This window comes from Peromyscus leucopus, chromosome 7, assembly GCF_004664715.2.
Source record: "Peromyscus leucopus breed LL Stock chromosome 7, UCI_PerLeu_2.1, whole genome shotgun sequence".
NCBI lineage: Eukaryota > Metazoa > Chordata > Mammalia > Rodentia > Cricetidae > Peromyscus > Peromyscus leucopus.
The window spans coordinates 47,332,226-47,346,754 of NC_051069.1; the positions used below are offsets into that span (position 1 = coordinate 47,332,226).

Sequence of the window (14,529 nt, forward strand, 5' to 3'; positions counted from 1 at the left end):
CCCGCCCCGCTTGCAGCCCGCGCGTGCGCGCTTGCCGGCCCGCACGCGCCTGGGCGCGCGCGCTGGAGGGGCGGGGCCGCGCCGCTCGCAGGTTGTCCCCGCCCCCGGCCCGCGGCGTTCCGCTGTCGCCGTGGCAACCCGAGAGCGGCAACGGCGGAGGCGCGCGAGTCCGGCGCCGCCTCCCGGCCGCCCAGCAGTAGGCAGCGGCCGCCCGGCCCGCGCTGTCCCCGCCTCCCGGCCCGCCCTCGCCGGCCGGAGTGAGCGACCGCCAGTCCGCGGATCCCGGCTCCTGTCCGGGCGCGCGCAGCTAGCGGGCGCGACTATGCTAAGATGGTCCTGCAGGCGCGGAGCAAACACCGGGACGCGGCTTCCAGGCCGCCCCGGCCGGCCCGCGCATCACCGCCGCCAGTGAGCGGGGCATCCGAGGTGGGCGCCGGGGAGCCGGGGCCGGAGCGCGCGCCGCCGTCGCCGGGGCGCAGAGGCGCGGCGGGCAGGAAGGGGCCCCGCGCGGAGACCGCTGCGCCCGCCCCGGACGGCCTCGCGGGCCGCCTGGCGGCCGGGCTGCGCTGGGCGCTGGGCCTGCGGCGCGGGCGCGGCCGGACCTGGAGCACGCTGCTGCTAGGTGAGCCAGTTAGCAGCCCTCTCCGACTTTTCCCGGGACGCTCCTGCCTCCTCCCTGCTCCTCCCGCTCCTTCCGGGGGCCCAGCTCCGCTCACCCTCCGCCCCGCTGTCCGCCCGGGCTTTTAAAAACATGGCCCGGAGATCATGAGCTGCTGGGCTGGCGGCGGGCGGGCTGGTCCGCGCGGAGGAGACCGGGCTAAAGCCTGCAGCGACAGTCCATGCACTCTTTGCCTCTGGCGTGGCCGCTATCTCGGAGGATGACTTGTTTAGGGATGGGAGCGATTCCTGTAGCTCGAAACACTCAGGTTCTTGTCTTAGAAAGTTGCCAAACTTATAATTAAATTTTAGCGTGCTTTTTTCCTTCTTGGCCACAAACACTGAGGATGGCACTTCGTGGTTCTGTCACTTTCCAGGTTGTGTTGTGTTTTGGATGCTCCCTGCTGGCGTCTCTCTTCCTTCTGTCCATGCACCAAATGGATGGGTTGTAACTGTCTAAAAGAAATAAAGTTGAAGCCTTCACGTGTGGACCGCATTCTGGGTTCGTTTTCTGATTGACTTCGTCCGATAGGGCAAGTTTATAGAAGTTTGGATTAGCAGGCCTAATTTTTTCCAAGTCTCTCATTAAGATCCTATAATGCTTTTGCCACAGTAGGCTTTGCCTATTGAATTATTTAGTTCCTGGTGATATTTTGTTACTATCTTTTCACTGTTCCTTAGTTGATCTTTAAGTGTTTGGGGGTGCTTCGAGCCTTGGAATTTGGAGTTAGATGGACCATACAGCAAAATCAGTCATCCTGTGGGGATAACCTCTTAGTCACTGAAAGCGAGGCATGATTTTGTGTTTGTGGGTGCAAGAAGGCTGGCACTGTTACAAAGATATTTTCTCTTTTTATAGTTGGGCCAGGATTAGGCAAATTCATTATTTTCGTCATGCCTCCCTTCAGTAGCTAGCTTGAGAACCTGGCTGGTGTACAGGTTAAATTCACCTTGGGGAGGCAGCGTGGTACAGTGGATGAGGTTGAAGGCATTCAGAGCTAGTGCACAGAGCTTGAGTTTGGTTTATGTCTCACTTTGAGGGCCTTCTCTGTTACGTGGATAGCCCATGCCCTACTTACTCAGGGATGTCCTGAGGAGCAAAACTAAAAATTCGGTGGGCGATGCAGGTTTGTGTCTAAATCACTTAGCAGCATCAGTTCCTATTATAAAAGCAAGTGCATAATCCTGATTTCCAATCCCATGACAGAATAGATCTCCAGCTTTCATGAATGGCTAGGATAAACAACAATTGAAGTGAAGTAGTGGATGGATTGTTTTTATTTCAAGGAGAGACAATAATAGATTTTAAGTGAGACAATAATAGATTTTAAATGATACTGCTTTTTTTCATATTTTACAGTGAGTTTCCTTTGGGTTTTCTTACATTGAATGGCTTTCATTTGGATTTAGTAATGCCCTTGCAGAAATAGTTTGTGCAGTATAGCATTTCTCTTGATTTGCTCTTTTGACATTGTAAGTGGAAGCATGATGAACCACAGTCTTAGGTTTTCCCTGGACAGAGGTCACCAGGCATGTGGAGTTTGGAGGGATACCACAGTCTTTGTCCTCTTGGTTGAACATCTGCAGTGAGGCCACACAGCACCTGGAGAGAACGACCTGGTGTGCTTGGTTCAGTTCTGGCCCTGTACCCTCAAGACTACTGCTCAAGTAGTAGTGATTCCTTTCTTGAACCATGTTGCCAAAGCATCAGGAAGGCTGTCATCGGGCAGAGGGATTCCAGCCATTTCTGTGTCTTCACAAGCTGCTTCATTTGACTTTACCTTCCCAGAGTGGGTGGACTTTGTATTTCAGTGTGGAACTTTAAAATGGCTCCTTTGTCTTCCGTGTTGAGAGGCATTGCATATCACTTGTTGCTTGAATTAACTGCAGTTGCTCGGCTTTATCAGCTACATATTGGGCTATGACAAAGTAGCTTTATTCCTGTTTAAGAATAAATATCATATTGGGCTATGACGAAGTAGCTTTATTACTCTTTAAGAATAAATAGGCCGGGCGGTGGTGGCACACGCCTTTAATCCCAGCACTTGGGAGGCAGAGCCAGGCGGATCTCTGTGAGTTCGAGGCCAGCCTGGGCTACCAAGTGAGTTCCAGGAAAGGCACAAAGCTACACAGAGAAACCCTGTCTCGAAAAAACCAAAAAAAAAAAAAAAAAAAAAAAAAAAAGAATAAATATTCTTCACTTGAAGCTCCATGATAGTGGCACACGTTAGAACTGGTTAGTTTTTCTTCATGTGTGCTGGGCACTGATAAACCACTTAACAAGGTTGTCCTCTCCACTGTTGAGCAGTGGTGACCTTTTAGTATGAATGTATGCTTTTCTTTTATATATTGATGTTACTACTTATTCACTGGTGACAAAGAGGTCTTGAAATGTTTATTTCTGGGAGTTTCAATCTGGTTGCTCCCAGCTACGGGAGGCAGTGGGGGAGGGAGAACTTGAAACTATTTTTCAAACTTTCCTGACCACAGTAAATAATATACATTGCTTCTAAAGTGCTCCCACCTTGGAGAGTGCACCCTAGTACATAGATGTGTCTGCATAGATTTCCATGTTCAGGCAGGAAGCATTAGTAATTGAGTTGTTTTCAGAGCCATTAATAGGTTTGAGAAACCTACAAAGTCTGTTAAGCCATTGAGGTACACTGAACAGTGGGAATGTATTCATCGGTGTGAGGTGAGGCTTGGAGAACCAAGGCTTTGTCAGGAGGTGTGTGTGCTCAGCGGTGCCGAGAGAGCCAAGGGCACCGGAGAGGAGCTACACAGTCTTTCCACACTCCAGCTTGTAGTGCCTTCCACTGTCAGATCTGCTGAAGCAACTGTAGCCTGGGGTCAAGGCAGAGAGGTGGAGAGTGGACACTAATTAGCAAAGACCAGTCAGTACTGCCTTTCAGTAAGCCCCCACCCCTTTCCCTTTGTGCTGGTTGATCCCAGCTGTCAATTTGACACTGCTTTAGAATTACCTGGGAAGAGAGTGTTAGGAATTATCTAGATCTGGTTGGCCAGTAGAGGATTATCTTGGCTGTTGACTGAGGTAAGAAGACCCAGCCAGTTGTGGGCTGTACCATTCCATGCCTAGGCAGGTATCCTGAACAGTCTAAGAGCGGAGACAGCTGGTGAGAACAAGCAAGCAAAGATGAATCTGTGTGTTTGTTCTCTCTCTTCTCCCGACTATGAGCGTGGCACTTTCCCTTCTTGAGTTGACTGCTCTGTAGTAATGGGCTGTAGCCTGGGATCTGAAGTCACGTGGACCTCTCCCTCCCCTGTGCTGCTGTTTGTCAGGATATTTTATGATAGCAAGAGAACTGAACAAGGACTTCCTTACTGTCTCCTGCCTTTCTTTCCATGCCTGCTTCAAACTCCTTCGGTTTCTGAGCCACATATTTAGCTTTTTGACATTGGTTTGGGCCTGTGTAAGATGAGAGAGCTGGATTAGAACAGTGACTCTTTTGTGGTTTTTTTTTTTTTGTTGTTGTTGTTGTTTTTGTTTTTGGTTGTTTGTTTTTGGAGACAGGGTCTCTGTGTAGCTTTGGTGCCTGTCCTGGATCTCGCTCTGTAGACCAGGCTGGCCTCCGACTCACAGAGACCTGCCTGGTTCTGCCTCCCGAGTGCTGGGATTAAAGGTGTGCACCACTACCGCCCAGCTTAGAACAGAGGTTCTTAACCTGAGCTACACACTGGCAGTATCAGAAAACTTGAAACATCCCATGAACCACACATTAGACCACTTAATTGTGTGTCTAGGCCTGGGAATATGGCAGTGGGGAAGCACACTGGAGGAAGTGGATTTTAAATGCTGGGGATTGAGTCCAGGGCTTCATGCATGCCAGCTAAGGCCTGCACAACCACTGAGCTTTCTAGAAGCAGATTGGCAACTTTGGGAAATGGAATTCCTTCATGGCTGCAGCCTACAGAAACTGTAAATGTATATCCCTACTTTTATTTGATTTTTTTTTCATTTATTTACTCTGTGTGTGTGTGTGTGTGTGTGTGTGTGTGTGTGTGTGTAGGCACATACATATGCATGTGCTTGTGCATGTACATGTGCCACAGTGTTTGTATGTTAGAGGAAAACTTTCAGTAATTATTTCTTTCCTACTGAGTGGGTACCTGGGCCAGAGCTCAGGTTGGCAGGCCCGGCGGTAGGCACCTTAACCCACTCAGCCTTCTACTCTGCTCCACCCACTTCCTTGACATGGTCACATGAACTATCCAATTGCTACAGTTTCTCTTAATCTCTATAGTGTCTTCAGAACTGGATCTGTCAGTTGCCACTGCTGATACAGCTACAGCCTCAGAGTCACCTGTATCTTGACCTTTATCAAAAGAAGGAAGAAAGCTGTGGTCATGGGAGAGGGCTCTGGTTCAGGGGTGGAAGTGAGAAATATTCCTATTGAACATGCATACCCAACATGGCTTATGAGAGCCTGGGACTAGCCAGGACATGGAGGAAGCCCGTGAAGGCAGAGTTGAGTCTGGGTACTGGGAACTGGGGTGGACAAGCAGGGGGTGAGGTGGTGGAAGCTGACCTGCATTGGAAGCCTGTTCCTACTCTCCTCCAACGCCTCCCATTATTTCCTTATCTTTAAGATGGGGATGGTAGATGCTTTGGTTAGAGTACACAACTAAGTGAGATAATACATGCAAAATAGTACATCTGGTTCCTTTGTATTCCCCGATTTGAATGCCTGCTGTGCCAGGTGCATCCTGGGAAGAAGATGGACAAGAAACCTTTACTGCCTACCGCTGTGGAGTTGGCATTCTGGAAGTAAGAATAAGTGACTAGTTAGTTACACCTTGTAGTAAGTGCATTGGAGGAAAGGAAAGGGTTTCTGTGTTGGGGAACATGAAGCAAAATGAAGAAAGGAGATCCCAAAGCGGGGGAATATCCACTTTAGTAAAGCCAAGAAGGCTTTGGGAGGCGGCCTTGTAGTTGACCTTCGCCAGAGGGTGGAGAAGCGGTGGCATCTGTCTCAGCTGAGCCTGTGAGAGTTGTGTGGAGGAAGAGAGGATGGGTTCTTGATGCAGCCAAGGGCACGGGGAGGAAGGAGCAGGTCTCACCCTATGAGGGGGGAACGGTTTGGCCTGCGGACCAGATGTGGAATAGGAGTGAGTTTATTTCTGTTGCAGTGGGAAGCCCCTGAGGAGTGTTGAGCAAGACAGGCCCATGCTTACATTTTAATTCTGAGAAATCTGTGCTTGGAAAACAAAGCAGGCCCTACCCCCAAGGTGGGTCTTGTCCAGGGCCCACAAGAGTCATTGGCTGCGGAGATGGCAGGAGGGAGTAGATTTCAGCTGGATTTTTTTTTTTTTTTTTTTTTTTTTTTTTTGTGGTAAAAACTGGGGTGAATTGGCCTTGGTGTGAGGGGAAGCAGGGAGGTCTTCCTGGAGAAGACAAGGAGACTATACAGATGAGGACCAGGGCAGGTTTGATGGAGAAGGTCAAGGATTGTATCTGAACACACGACTTGTGAGGTGTTTGTGGGTATCCAGTTTGAAATGTCAGGTTGATGGTAGGACAAAAGAACAGTTGTGAGTGGAATAGAAAATGGTAAGTTTTCAGCAAACAGGTGGTTTTCAGCATCAGGGTAAGTGACTTCCTATTCCACAAATAGCATCTTACGCTGGGGGAGGGGTCTCTTGCCCTGCCCTGTTTTGTACGCAATGCTGCAGATGCACTCATTTAACAGTAGACTGGGGTCTGACCATGGCATCATAACTATTGTATTTACGAAGGGGGATCTGAGGTACATCAGAGCTTAGTAACTTAACTTATGCAAGGTCACCCCTGGAATTTTTAAGGTTAGGATTTGAACCCAAGGCCCATGTCTTCTGACTTCATGTTCTTAGTTGCTATGCAGTGTTTCATCCAGTGAGCCTGTAGCAAGAGGACAGTTGGAGCCTCGCAGCAGCAGCTAGTTCTGAGAAACTGCAGCAGTTTCCTAGTAACATGTGTTTCTCCTGTTGTTTGAATCTTAGATGGTCTTTTGATAAAAAACCCAGAGCCAGATATCAGGGTGAAAGCTGAAAGATCAGAGAAGCAGAACAGCCAGCTACTAGTTCTTACCTCTACAAAATCCTCAGCCTAAAGAGAGTGAGTTCCTGTTTCCTCATGCCTTATATACCTTTCTCTACCCTGACGTATTACCTCCTGGGATTAAAGGCATGTGCTTCCCAAGCAAAGGCATGAGATCTCAAGTGGTGGGGTTAAAGGTGTGTGCTACCACTGCCCGACCTCTATGTCTAATCTAGTGGCTGGCTAGCTGCTGATCCTCAGGCAAGTTTATTAGGGTACACAATACATCACCACCTCCCTTGTTTCTTTCTTCAGAAGGAGGGAAAAGGGATCTGATTGACAGATACCGGGATGAAGACTGGGAAGCAGGCAGGGTAGAGGGTGGTCTGTGACCGTAGAGAAGCTGAAGGGCCAAGTCCAGGGAGCGTTGTCCCCGTGCTGATCTCAGGCAAGAGCTTGGACCCAGCCAAGCAAGCAGCTGTGACTGTGTGCTATGTTAATTACCAGAATCCCATCAAAGCCAGAGAAAAAGTCAGAAATTTGGGGTTTTGAAACCATTTTCCTACTTTCTAAACTAGGCTTCTGGTTAATTCTTAAGAATATTTATAATCACCTAAATATGCGTTATTATTAAAAAGGTGCTCTAAATAGGAAAGTCTCTGGGAATAAAGCGCTCGTGAGCACAGAAACTGCATACAGTCAGCTTATTCCAGTTCTTGTCAGTATAAGGCTGTGTTATTTATTTGTGATTTATTTTTTTGCCAATAGTAGGACATCAATACTGGAAGTAGATGGAATTTTAATTACACACACACACACACACACACACTCTTAGCTCTTGCTAAAGTCTAGTCATTTAAAGCCTTATCCTGCTAGATTGTATTAATCCTTAATGCATGTAAAGGTGTATTAATGTCTCTTGTAAGTTTAATTAATGACATTTGCATTTCATAGACTACAAAGCTTACTATTTACATATTTGGTTATAAATCTATGTTGGGGGCTCATCTTTTGCCACTAGCTATAATTTACCATTAGGACATTTCTAAGAAAGAATTTGTTAGTTTTCTTTAGTCCTTCATTCCATCTCTTACTAGTAATCAAAACTAGTAACAATTACATCCATTTCAAGATCCCCACCTTTAATCCCATGAAGAAATCACTCCTCTGTGGGTGATCTTTTATAATGCAATCAAGAGTCATTTAGTAAGAGTATATTTTTAAAGTAGAATTAATTTTGAGCTACATCAGTATACAACAGTTGTGGAACGTGCTTTAAAAATACTTTTTATTTTCTCAGCATTATCATGACTGAATGAAAAAAGACATAGAAGGAGGACGTGGCTGCTCCTAAGAGGTTGAGGTTTTTTATTATAGTTGTGAGGGAGAATACAGGCAGAGGCAGAGGCGTCTGGGAGAGTCCACGGTGGACCTGACCAACACACTAGACCTGGCTATTTGAGAAGAGGGAGGAAAGAGAGAGAGAGAAGGGGACCAGGAGCAGTGGCCAAGAGGGCAAGAGGCCAAAAGGTAAATAAAATAGGGGCTCATAATAAAATGGCTGGGTTATATAAGGAGAGCAGCTGGGGAAGTGTAGCCCAGCCCCTGGGCTGGAGAGTTCACGGTAGGAGATGGGATATACCAGCCAGGATTTTATAACAATTCACATCTGCCCAGTTATGTGACTGCCCCGCCCTCATTCCCACTCTTCATAGTAATCGTGGCTCTGGCTTTGTTAACATGCTTACACAAGCCTCGTTGGGCTCCGTTGTTTTACGAGTTAAATGCTGTTTTTGGAAGACCTTGCTTTTCCATTCCTCACCCATCTTTAATATCTACAGAAATGTCCTAAGTATGTATAACTTAAATGTTACTGTTGAGGATTTTACCCATAGGGACATCATTCTTGAGTTCCCTGCATGTGCTTTGGGCTTGAAACTAATTATTTGTTAGTCATGTTGAACAAATTGTAAGGGTTCAGATCTGAAGGCTTATACAACAGTCAAATGCACATCCGTGGGAAGAGAACCTCACATGTCCTGAGTCCTGTCAATTCTTTAGAGAGGACAGAAGTTTCTCTTTCCGCTCATTCTGAGAATCATTCTGGTTCTGTACCCTCAGGTCTCTTCATGTGCCCCCATTTTCATTTTGACTTCATAATTAATTTTTTAAAAATGAATAAATTCTGAATTTAAAAAATCATAGTTGGTTGTTTGGCAGTGCTATTAAGTAAGATAGTTAATAAGTGTCATGATTTCTGAATCATTTAAGTTAAAAGATAAGCTAGATCTTGTGATACCCGGGGCAGTTTGCAATTGGAAGGGGTTTCATTATCGTAACATTAGAGTGGCTTATCAGAAAATAAGCTTGTTAAAAACTACTAAAGACTCACAGTCTTTCTGCTTCCTCCTCCCCTGTGATCCGTGAGCCTTAGGTGAAGGACTTGTGTTGTAGATGTATGTTTCACTTGGCTCTGGGCACCAGCCACATGGTCACTTGATAATCTGCATTTGATTAGTTGTGATTTTCTGTAATGGTTTCCATCTGTTGCAAGGAAACATTTCTTTGATGAGGGGTGAGGACTACTTTTACCTTTGGGTGTAAGAATAACTAGTTAGAATATAGTTAGGGATTATGCTGATATAGTAAACGATGGTTGTAGGTTCTCCTTCCAGATCCACGACTTTGCTAGCCTTGGGAAGTTGGCTGGGTTTCTAGTTCCAGATGGCTTCTTCCTCTTGTTGAGAGGGGCTGACGTCCAGTTAGCTGTTGTTTACCACTGAGACATCTGTGCCACTATTGCCCTCTAGGTATCGCTGTTGTGCCACGCTGGTCATTGTTTTCGTTCAGAGGCATCATAGCTGAATATGACTATTGGTTGCTTTCCTCTCTTGGAAGCTTGCATGGTGCCTTTGATACCATGAAAGCTAGTCTTGAGGGAGGAAGCTTTCAGCTCAGAAGCATTTGGATTCTCCAGGTCTTGTGTCAGTGCTTACCATCATATCATACAAGTAACTTTCTGTGGACCTAGAAGGTTGTATTTATATATTTAGGTGTGTGTGTGTGTGTGTGTGTGTGTATTTCTCACACCATGCTTGTCTTTGTGTCTCTTCCTGTATTGAAGAGACCTGGGTTCCACACTTTCCCTACTGATTCATCCAGGTTTTATGATTCCCCTCTGTGTGCTCAGAAGCACATTATTTGGTTGTATACTTTATTTATTTATTCTTAAAACAGTAAAATGCGTTGTGTTTTGCAATGAGAAGGAAGTAACTTTATGGAAATTATCAATGCCGGTCCTGTTTGATTTGGAAATATTTGTGTTCACTTAAGGCTAAGACTTTTAAAGGAAGATGGAATTCACTACCTATAAACACGTCTTGTGTAATTATGAATTGCCTACTCTAGTATTTGTACATCAATTCATATTTGAAGTATATGCAAGCCGACTTTGTACGCTTTCTGTTTAGAATCCTGGTCATGCTGTCTGGGGTGGTGGCGTATACTTTCTGTGCTCTGTTGTTTCATATATTCACTTTCAAACACAACCTTTTGTCTTTGACACTGTTGAGATTTCTAAGGCATTTCTCTGTATGTCACTTATGTGTTCAGTGTTTTCATGTCTGAACCTGGAGTCAGGGAAACCTGAGCTCTCTTGCGGGGTTTGCTGGATCCTTGCTACATGAGACCTTGGGTCTTTTGGGGAAATAAAAGCCACAAATTCTTTAGATGGACTCCTAGATCACTTTTTGCTGATGAGCAGACATTAGATACTATCATTATAATTAAGAGTGTCTAAGTTTTTTTCTCAGCTTTTGTCAATTTTCCCTCAATGCTAAATGGATTAGAAGACTGGAATTAACCAAAGTCACTCCTCAGCTGCACCACTGTGACTTCCGGATCTTCCTAGAAGTGGCTTCTTTAAATCAGATTATGAATTTTAAAAGCAGTTTTGCTTCTCATTTTGAGACTTAATGTCTTTATTAGTAAATTGAGCTTGTGCCTTCTTTTCCTATTTAAGATAGAACATTCCCCCCAGCCCCAAAGAGGGAACAAATGAAATGGATCAAACCTATCAAGGCTTTGAAGTTGTGGAACAGGAAGATAAAAATGAAAATAGAAAATAGGCAGAAAATCACTGTTGCATTTCATTTCAGAGAGTGTGAAGTCCTGTGCTAGTGGGAACCGCTGTGGGTCATACATTAAGCGCTGCGAGCTGAGATAACCCAACACCTCCCCACCCCATTCCATACTCTCTGCAAATGGGACTCAGCGGCTAAATCAGTGATGTCTTAGAAAACGTCGGTGTTCCTTCTTAGCAAGGTGTAGCTAGAGTTTTCCTGCCTTGCCCACAGTCAGGACAAATCTTTGTCACCCGCCAGTCCCACAGCCGCTCAGACCCAACCAAGTAAACACAGAGACTTCTATTGCTTACAAACTGTATGGCCATGGCAGGCTTCTTGCTAATTGTTCTTATATCTTAAATTAACCCATTTCCACAAATCTATACCTTGCCACGTGGCTCGTGGCTTACCGGTATCTTTTCATGTTGCTTGTCAGGGTGGCGGGTCTAGCTACAGCAAGGGCTTTCTTAGAAGAAGGGAGTTTGAATTTTAACTCTTTTCCTTTCTTATTTCTTATTTGTGGCCACCAAGTTTTAACCGTTTCTCACTCAGAGTTACCTTTTGAATTTGTATTTCCATGTTCCCAATCCCTCTTTGTCACCACTCTCCAGGCCTCCGAATCTTACCTGAATGCATTGTCACCCTGGTCTTGTCCCTGGATTTGCTATCATAACTACCACTTCTCAAAGTGTGGACTCTGTGAATCACTTGAGGGTTTGTTAATAATGTATGCCTTGGAGTCCCTGTACCTGTTGAATGAAGATCTTTGCAGAGAGAGCTGGGCCCAAGAATGCTGCAGTGTGGTGATGCGCTCCTCCCGTGGCTGTGCTCCAAGGCCACCTAGTAATGTGGAAGGCTGCCAGGGAATGATAGTGAGCTGTCTGTGTCTACCTCTGGCTTCTTAAATGTTGATTGTTGGCTGGGAGGCATGGTTATGGCCTGAGATTGAGCATATCCACCTAGCTGCCAGGTAATAATAAATCAGTGCTGGCCTCTAGCACATGTGGGGTGCTAAGGGACCCGAGTACTCACAGTCAACCTTATAAAGAGCACTTAGTTTTTGCCCCAGGCATTCTGTGACAATCAGCCTTGATCAGACTGTCATAGTTCCTTGTTTGAATGGGAAGTGTCTCCCCTAAGCTTATTGTGGAACACTTCTTCCCTATTGGCGGCTGTGGGAGATTGCATTTTCCTCAGGAGGTGGGTCTAGCGAGAGGAAAATGGGTCATTGTGGGATGGGCCTTGAGGTTTCATAGCTCCCACAGCAGCCAGGTTCCAGTGGGCTCTCTCTACCTCTAGATGCGTCATGTAATTAGCTGTCACTGTCCCAGCTTCCCACTGTGGAGAGCATCACCTCAGACCATAAACCAACATAAATGCTTCCTTCCTCAGCTTGTTCCTCCATACATTTAATCACAGTGGTGAGAAAGGAACTAAATGTGTACAGTAGAAATTCCTAGAAATTCAGACGGATGACTCTTGGGCTAGTAATGTATATAGGACTAGTTAATAAAACTAACTAGTTTTATTTAGTGATTTAGCTGTTTTATTTATTTATATTATTTAATGTAGCTATTTTATTTTAATAAAGATGTCTAATTTTATTTAGTTCTATTGGGGATTTGAGTACAATGCCAGGGTTTGGAGCACTGTGAGTCTATGCTGCTGTGTTCTGCTTTCTCAAACACTCGTTTGTTCTCTGTGTTAGCTATCTCAGTCCTTCTTACATCATGACGCATACAGAGGGTGAGAGCATCGTACTCTACAGTGAACTGAATGTACATTCTCTTCAAAGCCCTGATAGTTTATCAGGAGGTGATTGTCCTAAGGGATTCCAGCTCCTTTCCTTTTGGCTCACTGGTGTGGAAGTTCTGGTTGTTCTACACTCCTGATGTTCTTAGGGTACAGGGAGAGTGACCCACTGCACATGTAACAAGCAAGAACTCAGTAGATGTTAATGCATTGCCATTATTTATTCCCATGCCATTGGCACTGGTGATGAGGATTCTTTTGTCATGTTGGATCCAAGTCCACATCTAGCTTGATTGTATTTGTCTTCTGGCTGTCTACTGTAAGACCACACTGTTAAGACTCAAATCCAGGACAAATGGCTAACTGAGGTGCCTGTTAACACATCCAAGTGATGCTGGTCCTCAGGCTGCAGCATCACAGGTACCCATTACAGAGTTACCCTGGCTGCCATACCCTGGCCCCTACCCCAAACCTCTCCAGCCTTTGAGCTTCACCCAGTTTCCTTTATAACCTAGACATTTTGGCTACCTGTCCTCTTGGCTCCTGGTTCCTCATTTGGTCTCTTGGTTACCATATACTCTTTGGTCTTGCCCCACCCCACTGCCCAGTCTTTTCTCCTGGTCTGGTTCAGTGTAGACTCTTCCAGATGCCTCTGGCTGTTTTCTCTCTCATATCTACAATAAAACCTTCTCCTCAATCATGCCTAGGAGACTCATGTCCTCATTTTTCATTCACACACCAAGCAATATGCATGTCTTGACCTTCTTTCCAGGGTCCTCCTTTAATAAGCTGTTTTAAGAAGTCACTGATGCACCTTCTTAGATTTCTATCATTCTTAGTCTTCATTAGTAGGTCCGCTTGAGTGCTTAATGTGTTCACTCCTTCTGGGAACCTAAATCTTATCCCTTGAAAATTTTATCCCCGAGGACCAGGTACTTGCTAATTATTTCTCAAGTGTTGTTCTTGGTTTCTTGGATGTGTTTTGCACATCTACAAGGCTTTTAGACATTTGTTGTCTCTGAAGCATTCGTAGCCTAAAAGACCTGCTTTCCTTAAATTTGGGTCCTAAGGAGTATGTTTTTATTAGCTTAGGACCCAGAAACTAGGTTTTGTTTTCTAAGTGCTATAGCTACAACAGTGGGAGCACACTGCACACACACACACACACACACACACACACACACACACACACACACGTACGTACGTACGTACGTACATGTACACTCACAGGCAGAGGGAGTGGTTTGACTTTGAAGGATAGATACAAAAGCCCAGTCATTTAAGCTCCTAGTGTTTTAGGAGGTGGTTGTTCAGTACAATCAGAGTGAAGGGTGTGTGGTGGGGATTGACTGGGAATAGTCAGGAGTATGTGTTATGGAATATTACTTTGACTATGTAAAGATGTGTTATATTTGTTTATGTTGTGGAATATTACTTTAACTAAGCCAAGATGTGTTAATTTATTTATGCTGTATTTATCAGTGTAAAGATGTGTTGCATTTGTTTATGCCTCATTTGTTTAATTATATAAAGATTAAGGCACCTAATTGGTCTAATAAAAAGCTGAATAGCCAATAGCTGGACAGAAAAGGGATAGGTGGGGCTGGCAGGCAGAGAGAATAAGTAGGAGAAGAAGAGACAGGGGATCAGAGAGAAGAGGAGAGAATGAGAAAAAATAAGAGGGAGATAGATGTCTGGGGCCAGCCAGGTGGCCACCAGCCAGTTAGATAAGGAGTAGGACATACAGAATGAAAGAAAGGTAAAGATCTCCGAGGGAAAACATAGATGAAGAGAAACAGGTTAATAGAAGTTACAAGAGCTAGCCAGAAATGAGCATAAGCTAAGGCTGAGCATTTGTAACCAATATCAAGTCTCCATGTCATGATTGGAGAGTGGTTGGTGGTCCAAAAGGAAGCCTGCTACCTCTATTCTGTATGTTTAGTGGTTTAATTATTATGTGGC

General features: G+C 45.3%; 1 protein-coding gene across 2 annotated transcripts in view; it reads left to right on the plus strand.

Annotated features, from left to right (window-relative positions):
• The first annotated feature begins 330 nt into the window (after positions 1–330).
• Positions 331–14,529, plus strand: part of Dpy19l1 (dpy-19 like C-mannosyltransferase 1) — a 96,969-nt gene continuing 82,770 nt past the window's right edge. For both annotated transcript variants that reach the window (XM_028872564.2, XM_028872565.2), the window contains exon 1: positions 331–622. In XM_028872564.2, coding sequence (XP_028728397.1) covers positions 331–622 — 292 coding nt within the window. The remainder of the gene's footprint in view (positions 623–14,529) is intronic.